The sequence below is a fragment of the Argiope bruennichi genome, chromosome 4 (assembly GCF_947563725.1).
Source record: "Argiope bruennichi chromosome 4, qqArgBrue1.1, whole genome shotgun sequence".
NCBI classification, from domain to species: domain Eukaryota; kingdom Metazoa; phylum Arthropoda; class Arachnida; order Araneae; family Araneidae; genus Argiope; species Argiope bruennichi.
In genome coordinates this window covers 68271426-68295123 of record NC_079154.1, presented here as the reverse complement: position 1 = coordinate 68295123, position 23698 = coordinate 68271426, and the positions used below count along the sequence as shown (strand labels likewise).

Genomic DNA, 23698 nt, shown 5'->3' with positions numbered 1-23698 from the left:
TTATGGATATGACTTGCAACTTTTCGAAATCAATACAAAATTTCAACAATCTAGCCCACACATTAATTAATAATGTATTTAAATTTGATTCTACTCAGCAATTTTAATTTAAATAAATGGTAGATGGAGACTAAAAGATGCTCTATACCACAATATAAATAAATTTTTTTTTAATTACATGGATTTGACAAAAATACTTTAATTGAAAATATATTATGAGGATAATTAATTTTTAAACTAGATGGATAAAAAATTTCTCAATCTGTTCCATTAGTCACTAAAAATGCAATTAATCAAAAATATGCTAAAAATTATACCTAAACATAGGATTATTTATTTCACGATTCATAATCATAGCCTCAAACATAGGTCCTTCACGAACAACAAATTCTATCATACGATGAATGAGGCACAGTAGACTCCTGAAACATACAAAAAGAAAAAGAACAATAGAAATAAAATAAAATATTAAAATTTATTCCTTTTGGAAGCTTGTCAAAAATATATATACTTTTAAACATTAAATGAAAAAATTTCAATATTACAAATTTGATACATTTCTATCAATAATAAAATGAAAAAGAACAGAGAAAAATTTCATAACTATTTATTGCTTTTAAAATTAAAGTACATACTAGCTGTCTAAAAAAATTCTTTAACTTACTGACCCAAATCTATAATATGTTTTTATTAAATATTTCTTGCCTTAAATATATATTTGGATAGAATAAAGAAAAGATTTTAATGCAGAATAAAGTCAAACTTCACTTAATGAGCACCTCTCATAAAAAGTGATTTGTATAACAAATAAATCAAAATGTAAGGAAGTGATTCACTTAATAAGCAATGTTTTGCAAAACAAATGATGAATGTAATCAAAACATTGCTTATATCTTGGATATACATCTGTGTTTAGCACTTATATGTATTTGAATGAAATGAATTACTAAAAAAAAAAAAAAGTACAAGACACTTAGGTAAGCATCATGATTTCACATTGCAATATAAGGGAGAATTGCTTTAATAATATGCAAGCACAAATAAAAGCATACTCAAGAGCTGACTACCAAACAATTTATAGAGCTGCATTCTGTATCGCAGCAAGAAGTTATAGCACAGAAAATTGCCTCAGCAAAGCAATGACCTTCTATGAAATAAGGGGCATACTGAAAGTTATACTATAAGTTGAAAAGCCTAATAAGGCAATAGGTATGCAGGCTACAAATTTAACAATAACATTGAGTTTCAATTTTTGTCAAACTTTGAAGTGTAAGCAAATTATAAATGCAGACAACTCTTTTGTAATGCACGAGTATGAATTATGTTCATTAAACAAGATTCCACTGTATATTAAATTTCATAATGGTAAATTTAAAGCAAATAAAAATTAGTTTTATTCCCCTATTACTTAACTGTTGTCAATTGAATAATAACCGAAGCAGAAATCTCCAGCATTTTGAAATATTCTGATATAAAAGCAACATTTCAAATTTTTAAGTCTACAATAAATTTTTTTTTAATCATACAAGGTAGGATAAAAAAGCTTTAAGATTATTTCTGTAACAGTATGTACGAAATTGCAGCCTGAAGTTCATGATCACACATATTGCCACTTTTTTCTGAGGCAACAAATTACAATGATTTGGGCCAATTTTAATAAATTTTTTTGCTACACATGATTGACCTTTGTCTTAATAATAAGAGTATCTTCATACACTTTAATAAAAAGAAAATATTTTCAATATATGTTTCATTGATATTTGCCATTACAAAACACTGTGTATTATAGCTGGAAACTAATCATTAGGGAAATCATTAATCTATCTCCTTGATAAGAAAACACAGTACGTTTCAGCTTTAATTCTCTTTTATACTAATATTTTTCTAAAAACTTAAAAACAATTTTAGAAGTGGACTTTCAGGACACATTCTAGAAGAGGAAGAATGCTGTAATATGATATATATAGACAATTTTGAAGGTGAAAGTATATCCACACTCTTAAATAAAGTAGTTTCTATGCAACAGAATTAGTCTCAAAACTTTTTGATATGCTCTTTGGGCAAGAAGTGTCTTACTTTTTAAAATTCACTGCATAATCAGGCTCTATATTTTAAAGTTCTTTTTTTTTTTTGTTAAGAGTAAAATGAATGGAAAGCAAAATTATATTATACTTTTTTTATTCTAAATAACAATTAAAAGTCATCCATATTTTCTAGCTTTTTCTTATTAGAAATTTGGTGATATTTCAAACAAAATTTCTAGTATACAAATATGTTCAAAAACGGAAATTATATTCTGTATCGAAAATCTAGGCTAAAAAAAAAAAAAAAATGCACCAAGAAGAAATACAATTACAGAAAGTTGTTAAGAAGTAGCAAGTTAGCTGGTTTGAAATCACCAATCCCAACAACAAAATTAATTGCTTTTTCAGATTCCTTTTATAAATTTGCAGATTTTAAGATGAAAATTAAATAATGGTTTAAGTTTAGAATTGCAAGACTAACAAGTAATGGTTATTATTCAAAATTCTACCAAACATTATAGCTGCATAAAATATTACTTAATGAAATATAAATAGAGAAAAAGAGCAATTCAATTAATTCCATTCAATTAATTACTGATCTCTTAAATAAATTTTAAAATCAACATTCTAAAGTAATTTTGAAGTAGTTGAGAAGAAATTATAGCTTAATTTAAATCCAAAGCAACCCATAAGTAATATAATCCAACACTTTTTTTTTTTAATTCCCATAATTCAGACGTTTTATTATGGAAAGAAAGTGGGTAAAATATTTTTCAAATATAATTTGTTAAATAAAATAAATAAATAAACAAACCCAACTTAAATTGAGAAAATAGTAATAACTGAAAGATGGATTTTGCATATTTTAGATTAAATAATTTGAGTACTTCCTAACACAAAGCATCTCAGTTAGAAATTGAACTACAAAAAGAAGATTATTATTGACTGCAATATAACATTTGCCTAGAATAAAAATAAAAGATAAGGCCTAGAAAATACATTTTCCTTAATGTGAATCTAAAGTTCATGACAAAAATGGAGAAGAAATAATAATAATAATAAAACAAATTTGTATCATAGAAAGAAGAAGAAAGAAACAGATATAAAAAAATAATTATGTAACCTTTTGAGATTTATCATAATTGTGTGAACGCAATTATGATAAATGTACTTGAAATCAATCATTTATGAATAACATCATACCAAACTGATATTTGTTTCCCAAACAATTGTTCTATATTTCTTTTTAAAAGCAGTTTATGCCTCTCTAATTTTTCAAATAATTCATACTTAGCATTTTAGACAAGCCTGAATAAAATATAGAAAATTTTGAAGAAAGATTTTATTATATAATTAAATGCAGAAGAAAATCTATAATATATCAAAAAGTTTTATATTCTTTAAGGTTATGCTTTTAACCCTTTTTAAAAAAGAAATTAAAAATTGTTTTATACAGTTAACACACAAAAGAAAAAACATTTGAAAATTTTACATAAAAATACAGTAACAAAGATTTAGGGAAGAAGATATTGGTAAGATTAATTTTCTTGTTGTCTGTTTTCAAATAAATTCAGAGTAATATTAAACACTACAAATATTATATACAAAGAATAAGATAATCGGTAACAGCAAACATAATTAAAATACAAAAACAATCTAAAAATTTAAAATTACTAACAATTTATAGAATTTTAATGATTTGTAGAACATTTGTCCAGTAGTCTAAAACAGTTCACTCTTTATCAGCAGGAATATATGATTCCAATAAAAAGTTTCACAGCACACACATACACAATCCAGTTCTGAAATGAATTTTCCAAGCAAATCTTCACGTTTCACAAGTCAGAAGCAAATACAGTGAATGATCAGTTAATAAACATCATGCTTTCAAAAACTATGTTACGACTTGAATTATTCAATATCAATCAATGATTTCTACAAACCGATAAATTTGTAAGAAAGGAAAAAAATTATAGAAATTTCTTATGTCTGTGCAATAATGAACATCACTTACTTGGTTTCTATCAAATTCATTTCTTGACATTCCATTGTGTACACTATGTCCACTGCCTCATAAAATTTTTTATAATAAACATTTCAAAAGTTGATTTTTGTTCTTTTAATTTTTCTATAAAGTGAACAATTGTTTAGGCATACACTGCCATCATACTGTTCCAGAAATCATTTATAACTCACTTTTTTCACTATCGGTTTTTATTCTCATATGATCATATAGCAAGTTTATAGCTGCTTCTGGTTATTTTTGCCTGTGCGGATGCAGTACTATATACCGTATATATGTTGCAATATCTTGTGTTTTGGAATGTGTTCATTGTATGAATACAAAAATTTGTCAAAAAAGTGTTTGTCTGATTTGCTTGCCATCCAAATAGTTCGTTAACTGATCACCCACTGCATGTCTTTGCAGGAAAGCAGTTCAAATTCACACATGTTTCATCAGATTTTTCAGAAAGAAATTTATTCAGTTAAACAGAATATAAAATATCCTTCTCTTTTTGTCTCGTAAATATATATATTTTTCATTCTCTTCAGTTCTTTTCAAAACTATTTAAGAATAATATAAGTTCTTGAATTTTGCAATTAGCATAGATTCTTTTATTTTGAGGGCTGATCTTATTAAGATGACATCACTGATTCCATATTTCTCACATTCACTTATTTCATCTTCCTTATTATGTCATTGAAAAAGTATTCGACAGTAATAATTCTTCACATTTTACAGAATTCACCAAGAATCGACTAAAAAAATTCATTTACATTATAATTTAGCCAAACAAAATAACCAAGAGATCTTCCATACTTTATTCAACAGAAACAAGAAAGGAAAGTAGAAGCAGAAAAAAACATTCAATCTATTAGATTTTATTATATATAAACAATGTTATAGCTCATTTAAAGTATAAAAATATCAATATCTGTATAAGAAATATTCTAATATAAATATGAACTTATTTCTTGTCTTTCTGTTCTCTTATTTTACATGAAGATTAGGGTTTATGCTAAGCATATGAAATGATTGAATTACTTGCTTCCAAGACCACTTCTGATATAAATATTATGCTGCTTCTGGTACATACAAACACTTGAAGATTGTACTGATCTGATTCTGTACTGATTTTTTACATGAAGATATGATCGATCATGAGAAAACTAGTATATTCCTCTCAATTTAAATAGAATAAGCCTCATCCCAATTATTATGAATATTTGATATTACAAAATACCTAAATTATAGTAAAATCCAAAGCATACATATCAAAATTATGGTACTACTGAAGGTATAAATTTAGGCTCTTGATATATAGAATAAGTAAACCATTTTGAAATATTGTTACAAGTAAAATTTTGTCTCATACCCAAGGACTCTACTAACAAGTTTATAAATACAGACAATAGAAGTTGTATGCAACTGCACTATGTAACTTCTATGCAATTCCCATGTGTGATAATTTTAAATCCTCTGTTAAATTTTAAATATTTGTTTAATTCTGACTTCTTGAATGAAAGAAAATCTAATAAACTTTGCACTCTCCAATTTATACAGTTGGCATCGTAAAATATGAACAATTTCTTTCAAAATATGTCTATTATCTGAATTTCTTTAATCATTTTTTAGAGAAGTCTTATTGCTGCCAGTTTAATGCAAAATTCTACTGTAAAAATTTAAAATAAAAATCTACCTTCATGAAAAATTAAAATTAACTTAAATTATTTGATAAAGTTGCAAAATTATTCTCAATTGTAAAACATGAAAGTCGACTTTCTCAAAATTTATTATATAAATTAGTACAACATTCCATTAGATTTTTTTTACAAAAACAGTAACTAACTTTTTGTCTTATGCCTAGTTCTTCACATTAATTTAATTACATATTGATCAACAAGATGATAATTTAATTACATATTGATCAACAAGATGATAATTTAATTACATATTGATCAAGTGTTTACAAAGTACTAGTCTATATAACAATTAAAAATATGAATAAGAGTATATTTGATGCAATATGAATATTAAGAATATTAGAAAGAGAGAAGCTTCTTAAAATTCCAGCTTATCCAATGTTTTTCTCTTTTTGTTATTTGACCTACCTTTTGTCACATTAGAGTGAAGATCTGGGAGCCCTTCTGTACTTTAAATTCTTATTAAAACTATGAAAATATTGAAAGAGATTGATAGTTTTCTTTTATATTTTTATAAGTCATATTTAGTAAATACGTAACTTGAATAAGTAATTAGAATTATTTAAAAGACCAGACAGCGACTATTTCTATAAGGAAATATCCATAATAAAATAATTAGAATAATACATTCAATATATACATATATAATCTCTGTAACATACTATTTCTCCAGATAAATAATCCAGAAGTAACACAAAATAATAGAAAAATCTAGTTAGAATTTAAAAATTATAAAAAAGGATACACAGATGATTTTAACTTGTCTTCAGAATTCTCTACACAATTCTTTCTTAGAAGGCAGAACAGTTGAATATGAATCGCTCAAGAATGTTTTTAAGGAAAGCAAATTAGGAAGTCAATGTTTTATGAAAAAAAGCACTGAAAAAATGTATACCTTTCGGTAGGGATTACCACTTTGACAACTGCATTCGATAAAAGCTGCAGAAGAAGATGTCGACACCAAATAAAGGTAAGAATAGATATCGATTATTATGAGAAAAGCATTTTTAACAACATATTATGAATTAAACTATAAAAGAATATATGAAACTTCTTATTTGCGAAATAATTTTGGAATTAAAACAAAAAAGTGCAAAAATATTTTTTCTGAGGAAAATATATATAAATTTACAAAACTGTCTTTAATACAAAATTTTATTAATCTATAATATGATTTTTCTAAAAACTATTTTAACTTTTGCATCAGCAGTGAGAAATATTATTCAAAATATGGAATCTAAAAGCAAAAAAACATTGATTTGAGCTAAAAAAATAAAAATATTAAATACTATAATCATTTTTAAAATTCACTTTTTTTTAGTCTCAAATAAAATTTCCAAATAAAAATGCATTATCAATTTTCATTTCCAATAAATACAATTAACTTGCATTTCTGCATTTTTGTTACAGAATATTTTTGAAAATTTTCACAAACAGAGCTAAACAGTAATTCTATTATTTAAACCATCTTCCTCCATTTTTTAATATTCCTAAAATGACCCCACACAATGGAAATTTATTAGCAAAACATCTGCAAATTGGGAATAAAAATTTGCTTCTATAAACTGTCACACAAGATTCGCTATACAGATCTTTCCATTCACTTTTTTCCAGCATGGTATATGAAAACTGTGGGCTTATGACTTCGTGATTTCTTTGCATACATAATTTTTACAAGCAGTTCTTTATTCTATTAACACTTCAATATTATAGAATTTACAGAACATCGGATAATTATGACACAATTGTAAGAATTTCAACATTCATATGAATAAATAACATTTTCTATAAATTTTTTATCCGTAAAACCAACAAGTAAATTAAGCAAAAAAGGGATATTATGTTTTAACAGAAGTCAGCTGATTTACATGAATGCTAAGAGTTTTACAAACATTCAAAGGCTAATTTACAAAGATATATTATCAGTATTAGTTATAGAATTTACAGATAAATGAAAAAGTGATGGTCTTTATATATATTGTATATACATAATTAAAATTACAATTTGCATGCAACTATTTCATTTATATAAATATTACATAGAGAGAACAATATTAACATTATTATTGAAGCATTGAAAGATAGCAGAACAGACAGTTATGAGTTTATAATATACTGAAAGCTGATCCATCAGATATGTTTACCAGTTTAACAAAAAGCTAAATTACTGCAATCACATTCCCAAAATTAATCATTGCCATTTGGCCTAAAATCAATACTTACCAACAAAACTAGATAAGTGCAAATAAGCATTTATATAAAAAAAGATCATTAAAAAAAAGTTTAAACAAAGGCAAGATGATTAATGTTTAAAGTGATAAAACAAAAAAGTTTGGAATCTGATAATATTCTTTAAACCTTTAGTTAATAAAGTGATAGAAAATTCTTTAACAAAAGTAAAAAGAATGAGAAAACAAACAGGGCCTGATGTTCAGTATATACCTGCTCGAAGGACTCCTTAGTTTCAGGCTCGCCTGGCCATAGCTTGTGTCTGTCCTTCTTATCCAACTGAGCATTAAATGGCAAGCCAGAGGGTGGTGGAGGAAGAGTAAGTTCAACCATTGCAGGGGGAATGTAGATGGGATGGGGTGGAATAGGTACAGCTTTTCCCCAGCCAAGTTTCATTTCAAAACTCATCACATCTTTTCCTGAAAAAACAGTTTAAAAAATGAATATGTTTCCCATGGTTTCTAATAGTGCACAAGATATGTTCATGAATAATTTCCAGATTTAATGATAATTTTTACAAAAAAAATATAGGCATAAAAGAGGTTTAGAACAAAAATGCTAAATTTCATAAACTATTGAATTATGCTAAAGCTCCAAGAAATAAAATAAGCAAATTAAATGAATAAACTTAAATAAAAAGTACTAGGAGTATTAAAAATTGCAGAATTATGACAAAAAAAGGAAACTAATTGATCACAAAAACGATAAAATTTGATTCCAAAAATACTGAAATTCGCATTTCCTAAATAATGTGTCATGTTTGTATAAAAATTTAATTTGTTTCATTTTTCAACAACAATATAGAGTTATGCAATTAAAAGTCATATATAAAACATAGTTAATTCACATGAAGTTTTTTCCCCCAAAAAATGTTACAAAAACAATTATAAAGAGATATCAATTTCATATCATATTATATGAAATTTATTATATATATATATATACATAAACGAAACACATTTAGATATTGTTTGCAGCAATAAATTTAGACTAAATTAGATAACTTATTTTAATGACACAAAACTTATATTTGGCTATGCTGTGCCATATTGTGTATGTGATTAAAGCAAAAATTTAGTGACAACATGCTAGACAACAGAACACAGTTAACAGAATTTCAAATAGGATGAAACATTTGTAAAAACATCTCTACATTCTTGTAAATAAAAAACATCTCTAATAATAAATTTGGATAGAAAGTCAATACAAGCAAAGAAGCCTGGATGATGTCTTTCCCCCCATCAAAATTTTGAAATCTAAAACTGCTGTATTAGAATAGTATAAACACAAGAAGACAAAACCAGGACACTTTGTTATAATGTGATCAACTGTGTCCAGAACTTTGCAGAAGGTACACACTGAAGTTGGATATCTAAACTGCAAATGCTTACAAGTTTAATGAGCATTAATGATTTGGAAGGAGTTAATTTGACATTGACTTGAAAATAAAGTAAAATCAAGTACATTTTGTATAACCACAACAGAAGTTTTTTTATGTATTTGTATGCTTCAAAATTTTATTATTGGGCAAAAATGCATTGTTGCACACATTGGTATATGTCAAGATAAAAATAATATTAATAATGATTTAAAAGGATTGATGCCCTACGAGTTAAATTATCTATCTTCTCATGATCATCAAGAATTCGATGAAAGATTATATCAAATCCTTCCATTTTAAATGAACAAAAACTATATAAAATAACTAAAATAATAGGATGACAATGAAAAATAATATGGCTCAGCTGTTGTAAAACATTCATATAATCACTGTAAATGCAGAATTTTCTTTAAACTATTAGAAATGAAATGCAAGGCATAAAAGATTACTATTGCTTCTACACTGAAATCTAAAAAATAGAACTAACACATACTTCCAGTGGCAAAGAAATTATATATATTATATATATATTTACAAAATAAATGAAAAAATATTTATTTAAAAAAAAAACTGACACTTTTATTAAATGTCTCTCAAAAACATTTCAAATTTTACAATAGATAAAGTAACAAAGAAGCAAAAAATTTTAATATGAAATTAGACATGAGGGGAATTTTCTTTATAGGCTATCAAATGATTATAGAAAACTATCAAACACTTTTAAATAGGACAAAATAAGTCGACGTATCTTTTAATAAGAAAACATGTCAGTGGAAATGATATTATTTCAAGCACAAAAACTCCATTACTATGCAACGACTATAAAATAAAAAGTTTAAACACAATATACAAATTAAGGAGGAATTTTCTTTGATAAAGATACTTCAAGAAGCAATTTTCCCTTTTCTTTGACACATTTAACTTAGTCTTGTTTAAATTTTCTTTCTCAAAAAATGGATTGCTTATATATCAATATTCAGTACACCTTTCAGTGATAAAAATAAAATTTTAAAATTCATTATGACTCATAAATTTTCCTCATAATATTTTAAAGAAACTTTAAATAATGACTAAAATTTTATTGAAACAGAAATACTTTTAAATGTATAATATGATCAATAATATCATTTGTGTCTTGCCAATGAAGAGAAAACTCCATTATTTATCATTATCTTCATAATTTTATAAGAATATAAGTTTTTGCTTCCAGTTTAAATTTTTCCCACACAAACAGATTTTTCTTATATGTATATTTAAGAGATTTCTAGTATAAGTTAATTTACTTTCTTTTATAAAGAAATTTTAGAATATAAAACAAATTTTAAATACAAATAGTGGCATGCCACTTTAAGGCAAAGGTTTTTCTGCATTTTTTAAAAAAATAGTTGATTAGGCATTATGTTTCATTTGTTAGTTTTTGTATTTCTTATTGGAGATTGGAAAATATTTTTTTTCATCACTTTTTTTTTTTTTTTTTTTTTTTTTTTGCATAGTCAGAAATATAATTTTAATATTTTTCATAATCTCATTCATGGACATTTTATTTAAAAATATAAACATTATTTCTTACAAGTTTGCATCTAAATTGAAAGACAATTTCTTAATTTTGGCTGAAAACTATAAAAGATATTACAATTAATATATATAAATATAAACATTTTATTAAGAAGAAAGTATTTTTAGTTGAAGTGGCTACATAATAATATTACAAAATAAAATAGAAAATTATGTTCTTATAAATTTTTTTAAAATTAAAATTGAATACATAAAATTATAATTTACTTTGAAATTACATTCATAATTGATTTTAATGGTATTTAACAAACATACTTCTAAGTATGATGAAAATATAATAAAATGTGTAATTTGTGATAAATTGAGGGGAAAAAAAACAATGACAAAAAAAAAAAAACATTTGGACGTGGAAAAAAACTTGGACTTGGGAAAAAAAAAAAAAAAAAACCATAACTTGGAAATTTTCTAATTTCCAAGTTATTGTTTTTTAATAATAAACCCAAGCAAGTTAAATCGAAAAATTGAATAGCTAATAATTTGACTATTAAATGCATTTGAGCTAAAAGTTTTTTGGGAAAAAGTATAATCAATATAAAAAAAATAAAGAGGAAATAAAAACTAAAATTTTTCATGTACATATAGAAATGATAAATAATCATCTTAGATAAAAAAAAAAAAATTGAGATGGGAATTATAAGATTTCTTGACAACTTTAGAATATAAAGAAATCATACATTTCAGTTTGTACAATTTTTAAAGAAAATATAAATTTAAGAGAAATTCGAAGATGCTATTTTAAAATATGAAAAATAAGAAAGCTGGATTCGGATGATTTGGTCCAGGAGATTGAAACGTTGCATTCTGATAAATTTTAGGACAAAAAATTTTTCCTGAAAAATTACTTTCTCAAGAAATGGTTTTTCTTTAAATAAATATTTTTTTCTTCAATGGGCAAGAATTAAGAAATGAATATTCTCATTTTCATTCAGGCATAATTCTATGTTTAGCATTTAAAAGAGTATTATCCTGCATTTTAAAGATAAGATTCCATATTAAAAAGCCTTATAGCTAAGAAATCTAATTATTTACTAATCATAATACTAATTGTACAGTATAAAATTTTTCAAAAGACCGAGAAAAATAGCTTATAAATTTTAAATTAGCTTATTTATTTATTAATTCATTAATGTTAAACAAGACATAGAATTCAACAACATTCCATTATGTTAAAAACAGCAAGATAATTATAAAATCAATGTTCATTCTTTATATATGTTACGGCCAAAGCCCGAAATCGGCCAGATCGCGAATTGGCCGGCCAATTCGCGATCTGGCCAACGTTGCTGTAAACTTACCGGCCAATGTCCGATCTTTTCTTGATTTCGGGCTTTGGCCGGCCAATTCGCGAAATGGCTGGGGACGATCGGCCAAAGTAGAAAGAAAGGAATCAAGAACACATTGTTTTACACCCTGTTAAAAATGAAGGATTTAAAAACGAGTACTTCTGTGTACTGTTTTTTTTTTAAGTGCAACTGTTTCAGAAACGAGTTCAAATATAAGTGACACCTCTGAGTTAAAAATAAGCTTGTAATATATAAAAATATGATCTCGTGTTATTCTGTTCTCATATTAAAGCCATAATAGAAATTATTCAGTGAACGTGTATACTTTAACAACGTGATAGCGTGAAGATTAGATTTGCGCCCTTCAAAATGAAATAATTATATCTTGAACAAAGGCGTTGCGTATCATGTATGAATACAAAGGCAAATTGAGTATTCAGTTTTCAATTACATTTAAGGGTGATCCTTAGTCTTTTTCTGCTCCATGGACCTAATGTTAAAGATCCCAGATCACATTGTCTCCCGAAATGACGCTTAATTTTTAATTAAAATTCTTATTAAAAAATTTTAAAAATCGCTCCAGGGTGCACATTTTCGACCTCCAAGGTATATATATACCAAAATTGATAACTGTTTGTCAAACAGTTTGGACTGTAGAGCGCCAACACACACACACACACACACACACACACACACACACACACACACACACACACACACACACACACACACACACACACACACACACACACACACACACACACACACGCGCACAAGCATGCATTGAGCTGTATTTATAAGTATAGATTATCACATCGGGCTTTGGCCAAGGATGCCCGGCCACTTCGCGAAATGGCCAGCCAAAGTAGAAAATACAACATTAATTGCAAGTATTTCGGACTTTGGCCAAACCTCTAGGCCAGTTCGCGAATTGGCCGGCCAATTCGCGAACTGGCCGTATTTCGGGCTTTGGCCGTAACATATACATATTTTTTTAAAAGGTTTAAAAAAATTCTATTTCCTTGCATTACTTGAAAAATAAAGGATAATTTTGTATATTTTAAATTGATGATTGATGATTTAGAGGATCAGAATTAAAATCTGACAAATGGACATATGCCAAATGAAACCTGTTTAGGAGTTTGAGAATATACACTAATTATTTTTTTTAAAATAAAAAGAACAATGGGATGCAACTGAATCTATTAATCAGACTATTTGTAAATAATTAAATCAATAGCTTCTAACATTTTTGAATAAGTATATCAAATTGTGCATAGTATTTTTCAGACTTTGAAGATTTTTTTTTTTTTTTTTTTTTTTTTTTTGTCCTTTCTTCTATGCAAATTAAATCTTTAAATTTTTCATGGATGCTGGAAAGCCTCTATTTGATTTAAACAAACAGAATATTTAGCCAGAAATTTAATTTTGGGCAGTTTAATTTTTATTCATATTATTCATTATATATCAGAAGGAATGCAATATGGAAAGGGAAAAAAGTAATAATTCAAAAGATATTAATTAATAATCAAGCATTCTACAAAGAAAAGACATGTTACCATTTAAATTCTTCATAGCTCTTTCACCATCTTTTCTGTTCATAAAGGCAACAAAACCACAATTACGTCCTCTAGCACGTTCCTCTTCAGATCGAGGCCACATGATTTTAACACTAGCAAGAGGACCAAATCTGCCAAAAACTTCACATAGCTGTTGTTCAGTCATCTGGAAAAAAAAATACAAGATACAATGCATACATTCTATGTAAAAAAAGGTTATAAAAATAAAAGTCTTTATTAAATTGTAAAACATAAAACCTTTGGATTCAGATTCCCTAAATAAAGGTTAGTTGTAGTAGGATCTCCAGTATCATAGGAACCATATGAAGGATATCTATAGTCATCAGCTGTAAAATAAAAAAAAAGTATTTAAATTTTCCTACTAATATAATCTAACTTTGAACATTCATAGCTTGAGGAAAATGAATACTTGGAAGCCATCATTACACTCTCTCCACAATAAAATTAATTTATTTGATCGAAATAAAAAAGCCTGTTCTCATGATTATTTTTTCAGAAAATTATGTCTGCTGCTTTTATCACTCAGGAAACAAATACATTAATTTATAAAAATTCAGTGCATACTGTAAAATTTAATAATTTTTTTCACAGCACAACATCTCATAGAAAATTATATGATTGAGAGCATGAAATCATCATAATTTACATCAAATGAAAGGAAAATGAATATAGAATGAAAGGAATGATGAAATTTAGAATATCATCTCTCATACTAAGAAATCAGAAATTATATATATTAATATTTAATTCATTTTTGAATAAACCATAGCATTTTTGTACCAAATCTGGGAAAAATCCAAATTACTATCCTCCTTTTGTGCTGGCTTTTTAACGAGTTAAGCATTTCATTATTATGGTATTTTAGGTGCGTGACGAGGCTAAATTGCCAAGAATTATTATTAATGTATGATAAATTATTTTTTTTAAGTTCAGCTTAGCTATGATACATATTATCTATCCTGATGCATTTTTTTAAAGTCAGTTGTTGTATTGCAACCCTTTTTTTCTTTTTGAAAACAATTTTAAAATATTTGGCATTATCATAGAAAAAGAGAAACTTTCTCGAGCTTAGCAATCACTCATCAAGCAACATGCCCCCCCCACACACACACACAACAATATGCTCTTTTTTTTTTCTTCTTTTTCTGAAGAAGAAGGAAATGGCTTAGATGTTAATATATATTGGACACTGACAGTCCAATATACATTAACACTGACAGTCAAAATTTTAGTAAAAACATTGTTGGAAGAAAATGCATTTAATTTTTATTTGGTTTGTTGGGGTAGCAATGCAAAATAAGTGAATGAATAAAATGCATTTAAATAAGGAAAAAATACATTTTTACTCCATTTTAAAAAAATCTGCACTAAAAAGAGCTGAAAAATAGTTGGTTGACTTTTGATATGCAAGCAATTTTTCTAATACCTTTTTATACAGTTGATCAATTTACTGTCAAACTCAAATAAATAATTCATATCTTTATAATCACAACAATATTAAAATATCTGAAAATTCAATTACCTAATTTTTGTCCTACATACTTTAAACTTACTATAACATGATCTATAAAGTATTATTTATTAAGAGGTTACCTCCTTAGTAAAAGTTTGTATTTTTTACACACAGATAACTAAAATACACTAAATAACTATTACTGAAACATTAATGACAGATAATAAACAGGTTTTAAAATTCCTAATTCATGCTTTAAATTTTATAATAATTAGTATTATATTACTGACTCACCTAAACGCATTTGTGTTTCTACAGGTTCAGCTGGTCTACCAACTTTCACTTGTTCTTTAACAACATTTTTTAAACGATGTCTTTCTTCTCTTTCTTCTTGAATCCTGTATATAATTAATTTTATTAATTAAATAATTTTTAATTATATGCAGTAAAAGTGAAACAAATTAGCATACTAATGCTTTGACCATAAAGTAGTATTCTATTAAAAGTAAAATTTGATACTATATAATACAAAGATACTTAGACTAGAAACAGTATTAATCCAACAAAAACAAGGAGGCAAAACTAGACCTGTACTTTAAGAATATATTAACTGTAAAACATTAAATTTTTTTCCAATTATCATTACCTAATTTATCAAATTACTTACATTCGCAACTCTTCCTTGAAAAGTTCAAGATTGCTCTTTTTCTTCTCTTTTTCCTTCTTTTTATTCTGTAAAACAAAGATATATAAAATTTTATTGCAACACATATCTAAAATCAAAATCATATAACTTTTGGTAGAATTCCAATTGAAAGATAGATATTTCAAAACCACTAGATTTAACTTTCTAACTCTCTCTCTCATTTTTTTAAAGATTTTCTAGCTTTTGCTAAGCTACTCATATCAAGTTATTTTAAACATACAGATATCATTATCTCAGATATCTATATGAATTTTTATTTCTTTAATCTGTTTAACAACAGAGATAAACTTGGAAACATAACTTCAAAAATTTATTTTTTTCAATAAAAGTTTTATAACCGAAATGGATAGGCTTTTATACCTGACGTTCAATTCTTTCTGCTTTCTCTTTAGCAGTTTCTGGTCTTTCTTCAGGGGGTTTTTTGACCACCTCAGCTAATTTTGGAGGCTTATATAATTTTCCTGTTTGCACAGTAGGCTTCTCTTCTAAAATAAAAAGGAAAGCAAAAATATGAATGTAAAATTAAAATATACACAAACAAATATCATTGAAAGAGTTAGATTATAATTTGTAAAAATCAAGACATATACACATATTAAATGATGACTTTGGTTATGACAAATGTTTATTTTATAATGGAGAAAGTTAGCCTTAGGTTTCAGGTCAATTTTGAAGAAGGTAGATACTCAAATATGATTATTTCATTAATTAATGTACTTGTTTTTAAACCTGGATGGGGAAGGGGATTAAATTAACTTATACAGAGTTTTTTGTTCCATTATGTCATATTGTATGCACTGAAAAATAAAAAAGATAATTTCTTAATTTGAAAAGCTGGCTTCTCTTTCTTCTGCAATAAATTGCAACATAATAAATCAAAATATTAAGCAGATAGATTTATTGTTATTATAGAAAAAAAGTCATGAGTTTAATTTATAATACCACATGCTTCTCAAAAACACATTAGAGATTTAAGATTAATCTGCAGCAACTGAAAAAAATTAAAGAGGCAAAAGACTCAACATAAAAGTACACTAATAGCTATGAAATATGTGAAAATCTCAGTGTCTTAATTTATGCAAATAAGACCATTTCTCAGTTATAAAGTGAACAGTAAAATACTAAAAAGGAAAGAACTAATACATGAAATAAATAAAATAGGATGCATAAAAAAACAACATTACATCACAAAAAAATTATATTTGAATACATGCATGTTTTCAAATATATCTGAAATTTTTTAAAAAAGTTTTATGGAACAAAATGGGTTTTTAATGGTGACCATTTTGTTAATATTTCAATGATGAAAATATTTCAAAGTAATTTAGTATCTAAATTAACTTACTTTTTTGAAATATAATTACTTGATAACTTTGTTCCAGGCATTTAGAAACGTTATAAAAATTAAATGGACAAATTTAGGTTGAATAAAATACATTTCAGTTTCTTCAGAGTCAACATTTGAGAAAAACTTTGAATTAAGAATTCAATAATTTTGTTAACTTTGTAATGCCATTTTTCAAAAATATTAAAACTTAATTTTAAAATTTCTCAATTAATATTTAATTTTAAAATAAAAGTCTTAATCCCATACACTGCCATTCTACCATTCTTAAATCATAGCCAAGAACAGAGAACAGAAATAATAATAATAAAACTAAGATATTTAATTCAAATGTAGTGAAAGTTTTTAAGTTTCTATATTGAAATAATGTGCAAATAACAATCTTAATGTGAAATACTGAGCAAGCTTATTTTTAAAAGAAACGATTAAAAAACAAATTTGTAAATAACAGAGGAATAAAAATTCTATTATTGTGTTCTTTATTACACATATTTTAAAAATATCATTGCTATATATTTTCAATAGCAACTGGAATAATTTCAGACATAATGTTCTATATATATATATTACTTTTTTTAAAAAAAACTTTAGACAATTACCTCCTGAACCTGCATTAATGACAGTTCCTCTGACAAAAAGTTTCCCATGTTTAACTGGTTCATCGAAAGAGGCTAAAAATTCTTCATAAACTTCAGCTGCTGCTTTTTCTTCTTCCTGTAAAACAATTTAACTACTTTAAATATAAAGCAATTAAACATTTTTTTAAACACTCATGAAATTTTTTTAATTAATGAAAGGACAAGCAGTGTATGAATATCCAGTTTTATATATTTTACAATTACATTTTAATTAAATGATAAATGTAAATATGAACAACTAAGTTAAAAATGTAAGAAAAATAAAATCAATTTTTATTATAAATGAATTGTTGTAGTTATTTATGAATTAATCTTTACACATTTTATAAAATGTGCAATATATTCATAAAAAAATGATTCTTCAATTATCTGAATACAGCAAAATACTTTCATAATTCATAATTAGCATAAAGTGACAATAATATTTATTGATTTAAAAATACAATTTAAATTTTGGAAAAAGCAACAGACCAAAAAAATCTTTCATAATAACAACAGTATACATATAATGCTTATTAAACTACTTACCGAACATTTAAGTTTTGGATCTTTCTTATTTTTATCTAACTCAGGTTTTGCATTCTTCTTTCCAACAGGATTTATATTAAATGCTTTTACTTTTTGACCCTTGAAAAAAAAAATACGTTATTTAAACTTAAAGTTTTTAGATTTGAAAAATGTCAAAATACAATATGTAAACAATTATAGCATAAATAATACTATTATATCAATAATTCATGATGGTAAGTAAGATTCGCTTTAAGAAACATTTAGTTGCTAGAAGGTGCTGAAAGCTAACAAGACTAAATGTATGCAATACGAATTATTTTATGGAAGTAATAAAATTTAGACAATATATATATATAAAGAAAATCTCTAGTGGTTATCTTCACTATAAATATCATGGCAGTAAAAGAATAATGATAATTTTTTCACTAGTAGGAGCCAGAAATAACCTACTAGTGAAAAAAATATCTAAATACGTTACTACTGTAAAATTTCAGTAGTAACGTATGAGTGACTTTAAACAATGAATGTAGTACATTCATGGAATAATCTTAACATCCATTATTAAAAAAAGCCTTTTTTTTTTTTTAGAATAAAGGTTTTTCTTCTCTCTTTTATCTGTGGCTTATAGGGAAAGTACAAGTATAATATTATCTAAATGAATAAAAATTATTTTGTTACCTAAAAATTTTCTCATCTTGTTTGCAAAAAAATCAACTTACTGAGGTATAAATTATTTAATCCAAGTTCATGACTGATAAATACATAATAAATTTAAATAATTCACATTTAAAGTAATCCTTTTCTAACTATTTAAATTTAAAATTTAAAGAGGACTTTACCCTTTTTCTTTTGCATATCACCTAACTTTCCTATATTGTTCAGGATTTAATTTTTATAGCCATCTAATGTTAAACTGCAGTAACAGTTAAGAATCGCACTCCTAAAAACCAATGCTTGCTCAGTCATATTTTAACTGAATTTTTTTCACAAGCATATATAAGTTTTAAATCCAATGTAAAATTTTTCCTTTTTGGTCTCCTGATCAGAATTGAGATGATTTTGTGATGGTTTAGTTTTATAATGTCATTATGTAAACAAAAAAAGTTTTGATGTAAAGATACTCCTCTCCTTATTTTCTGAAAATACATTTCATTTATACATTGGAAAATATATTATTTTTATTATATATTCTATATATTTTTTAAGATATCACATAATTTATTCTTTCAATATTTTACTAGAATTTTTTTTTAAAAAATATATTATTCTATTATTACATTACTGAAATAGGACCAGAAAAAATTGTAACTATTATTTAATATGGAGTACCAGAAGATGCAATACATTTGAACCTAGCTCTCCCCCTCCTTAATGAAAATTATGAAGCACTTTCTTTTCTCACTTTGGAGCAACATTTTATGATGTCTTAATATTTTATTTGGTTATAATTATATTTATTTTGATGTTTTTAAAACTTAATTCAATTCTCATTCCTTCTTTTCACACTATGTTGTTCAAGTATGGTGCTTTAATTTTTGTCACAATAGAATTGTCTCAAATCTTTTCTAATTTAATTTAAAAGATGCTTATGTTTTTTTTTTTTTGTTGTTGTTGTTGAAACAGTTTGAGCAAAGAAAAAAGAACAAGTATTTTTGACTATTATTTTCTATATTTTTACATCACCAATTTAATTTTCAAATATTATGTCCGATATTTTAGTAGTCTATATTAATGTCTATAAATTACAAATACAAAAAAATTAATGTTCATTAATTTTAAATTCAATATTTTTAACATTCATTAGCTTTTACTAAATAAAGAAAAATATTCTCAGAACAACAAATATAATTTTCAAGCAGTTGTTTTCACAAAATTAGAAGCTAATAAGCATATTTTTGAGTTTTACAAAATAAACACAGGACCAATATTCCTTTTGACATGTAATTAATATGAATTCAAGTCAGAAAAGTGGAGCCAATACATTTCCGATAATTTGCTGCTTAAGATATCTCATAATATAGCAAATATATTGTAATACCAAAGTAAAATTTAATATTAGGAAAATAAATTAAATTTTTAAAATTATTTTCTTGGCATTATTTCAAAAGCTTATAAATAAATATCAATGAGCTATGATAAATATTCAATTTGGAAAATTTTCTAAACCCTTGCCTTAAAACTAATAATCGATGTAATTTGGAGATATTATAAAAATTTTCATCAATAATATTATAATTTTCAGCAATTCACTTTTTCTAAAAGATTGAAGCAATTATTAGAAATTGAATGTAGCAAATATACATACTCTGGTAGGAGAATCGCCACCTTTTGGAGTTGACATTATAAAGAAAATTCAGAAAATAAGACTGAAAATAAATAAATAAATAATTATTACAATATATAAAACATTTTAAAGACTTTGTATCAAAACATTAACAAAACATCAGATATTATTAACAATCCAATTTTAAAACTGTTGCAAATTATAAATTTGCCAGATTATATATGCAGAAGACAAATATGCAGAACTGTTATAACTAAAATAATGGAAATAACATTAACCGACAGCATTATACATGTATTTGGTTAATAATTGCAGTTTCTAAAACAGTATACAATTCATTACATTCTTTTGAATAATTTTATAGTTCTCAGTGTATGTGAATATTCATTTGATAAAGGTAAAATAATTTATTTCTTTTTATTAAAGAATACTTACATAAAGTAAGACCTCCAGAAAAAATATAAAATGTGTTTTGTCCACAAAATATTTATGCCCAATGAAATATAAAGAAATGCAATAAAATAACCAATAAAAAAAAAGATTAATCTGGTATTCTAATAGCATTTAACATTTATTTAAAAAAAACAAGAAATTTTCAATTAGTCAATGTAACAATAAGCATAAATAGACATTCAATAAACTTTGAAACAAAATTTAAATTTCTTTTAAAAAATTAATTCCAAGAACAAATTGTCTTTGTAGATCAATTAGAGAAAAAAAATTCTTAAAAAGCCATTTTTTTTAAACTAAGAAAAATATATTCTAATTAAAAATTTCAAATATCCACCTTCTGTAAAGTCCTTATAGATTTTTTTTAAGGGCTATAAAAGATTTTTTCACCCATTTACAGAGTTGATGAGCATTTCTTTGTATCACTTTCTCTTATAAAAATGATTTTAAAAATCATGTAAGGATAATTTTAATTCAAAAAGTTAATTAAATATCAAAATTTTAAAGCTGCTGTGGAGCTTAAAATTATCTTCAACAATCATTATGTTTGCATATTTTGTAATACTATATGCAAATATTTTATTAGAATTTATAAATTCAAGATCTCTATTCTAAAATTCTAGACGATAGGCAGGATATCTACAGGATGACACAAATAAACATTGACAAAAGAAGCAATGAATTCCAAATTTATATTGGTCAGCAGAATTTTTAGCAAGCATCTAACAGCCTTTTAGCACAACTTTTAGTCAACTTTCTTCTGCATGCATTTTAATTATTAACAAATACATAGAAACAAATGAAATCTTGTAAACAAGGATGAGTATTCAGGTTTAATGAAAAAAGAAACATGATACAAGCATAAAGATGAGATGTCAAAAATGGTAATACTGCAATAAAATATAAAACTGTTAATAAAAAAAAAAAAAACCCGAGGAAAACTATAGAGAAAAAAATTTCTATGCTCATTCAAAAGATATGATTAAAAAACAAAAGAATAATAGCATCTTTAAAACTAATAATCTATTAATTCTCTGTCAGTTTTATTAAGAGGAAAATGAGCTAACAGAAGTCACAGTTCATCTCCACATGCAAAGTATACCATTCAGATATCAATAATACTAATGCCTTTTCTTCAAATAGTATGAACAACTGCTAAGGATGGTAATATACATTAATTACAATTAGTAAGGAGCCAAATATAGTAAAACTGCAGACAAACAAAAAAAATCATAATGATTTTTTCATTATTATTAACTGCTTAAATATATAATTCTCTATTAATTGGTGTAAGTACTGAATCTAATATGATGTGGTATGTTCTCATACAGATTGATATGCAACAAGGAATAAACTGTAATAAATTAAGAATTGATTTCACATATTTTCTTTTTCTTAAAAGATATCCTGAAGGATAAAAATTGCTTCATATTGTACAATTAAATTACACCATGTTTGAAAATTCTACATCATAACTCGATTCTACTAAATAAGTTTTCTCGAACTAATAAACTTTCTAAGAAATTTTGAAAAAAAAAATCCTTTGCATTCAAAAGTATATTCAAATTTTAAATACTGCTATTAGATACAATATAAAATAACTGTACACAAATAAATTTAAGATAACAGAGATGTCATTTGATACAATAATATTCGGGGCTTAAAATATTTAGCACAAATACCGAAAGCTCAGAGTTCCTTGTATTCTCTATTACATTTGAATACATACCTTTTCAACAAATTAAAATTACAACAATTTCATAACATAACTGATAAATTGAGAAAACGCGCTACAATAACTCTCATAAACAGTATATGAAAAATACAACAACAATAATAAAAAAAAGGCGGTTACATATAGCAAAATGCCCGATCGAAAGCCGTTCCAAAATCGGTACTCACGTTCTCTAAGAACCAATCTGTTGTAGGTGTTCCTCAGAACGAAAGTCAGAAACTTATTAGTTAAAATTAAGATACATATAAATATATTTCCTGTTTTTCTTCTTCAGCTAAACTAAAAATGTTATTATATTCAAAAAAAAAAAATCTTGTTTGATTTATTTGAAATACAGAAATAGGATAATTTGCACAGATTCAAATTGCTTTGCCTTATTGATGTTTTGCAAAGATAAGAGGGCGTTTTAAATAATATATTCTGAGGTAGCCGAGGGACAATGTAATTTTTATTTTATATTATTAAAAATATAACTAAATTTTTGAAAGATCTTTTCTTAGTGGGCCCGTATTCAGAAGTAACTATGTGCTGAAATTGGTACTACTTTGTCAAATAATCTACCCCGTTGAACATTTAAATTATTTTTTTCATCAAGCATAATGTAATTTTTATATAATATATAATCCTTAAGCATTATCATGTTAAAACTCATTTATTATAATATAAGCACATACAAGTTTGCTCCCTGATCTGTTCAAATGCTGCAGAACGCTATTAATTAAATTGATTCACACATTCACTGATGACCGGTCTGCCCAGTTTTGATATTTTATTTCAGCCAATAGGAGTAGAGGATTGTG

The 23698-nt window shown here is 25.5% G+C and overlaps 1 protein-coding gene across 2 annotated transcripts in view; it reads right to left on the bottom strand.

Annotated features, from left to right (window-relative positions):
• LOC129965487 (U2 snRNP-associated SURP motif-containing protein-like) overlaps window positions 1-23037 on the bottom strand; it is a 39035-nt gene extending 15998 nt beyond the window's left edge. Inside the window, exons 1-12 of one of the 2 annotated variants that reach the window (XM_056079409.1) lie at window positions 23019-23037; window positions 20735-20795; window positions 18448-18546; window positions 17881-17995; window positions 16297-16421; window positions 15898-15962; window positions 15525-15628; window positions 14015-14103; window positions 13757-13922; window positions 8172-8377; window positions 6625-6668; window positions 318-422 (exon numbers count right to left, since the gene is read on the bottom strand). In XM_056079409.1, coding sequence (XP_055935384.1) covers window positions 318-422; window positions 6625-6668; window positions 8172-8377; window positions 13757-13922; window positions 14015-14103; window positions 15525-15628; window positions 15898-15962; window positions 16297-16421; window positions 17881-17995; window positions 18448-18546; window positions 20735-20770 — 1154 coding nt within the window. In that variant the 5' untranslated portion in view covers window positions 20771-20795; window positions 23019-23037. The other variant, XM_056079408.1, reaches the window with a different exon arrangement.
• Between the last annotated feature and the right edge of the window lie 661 nt (window positions 23038-23698).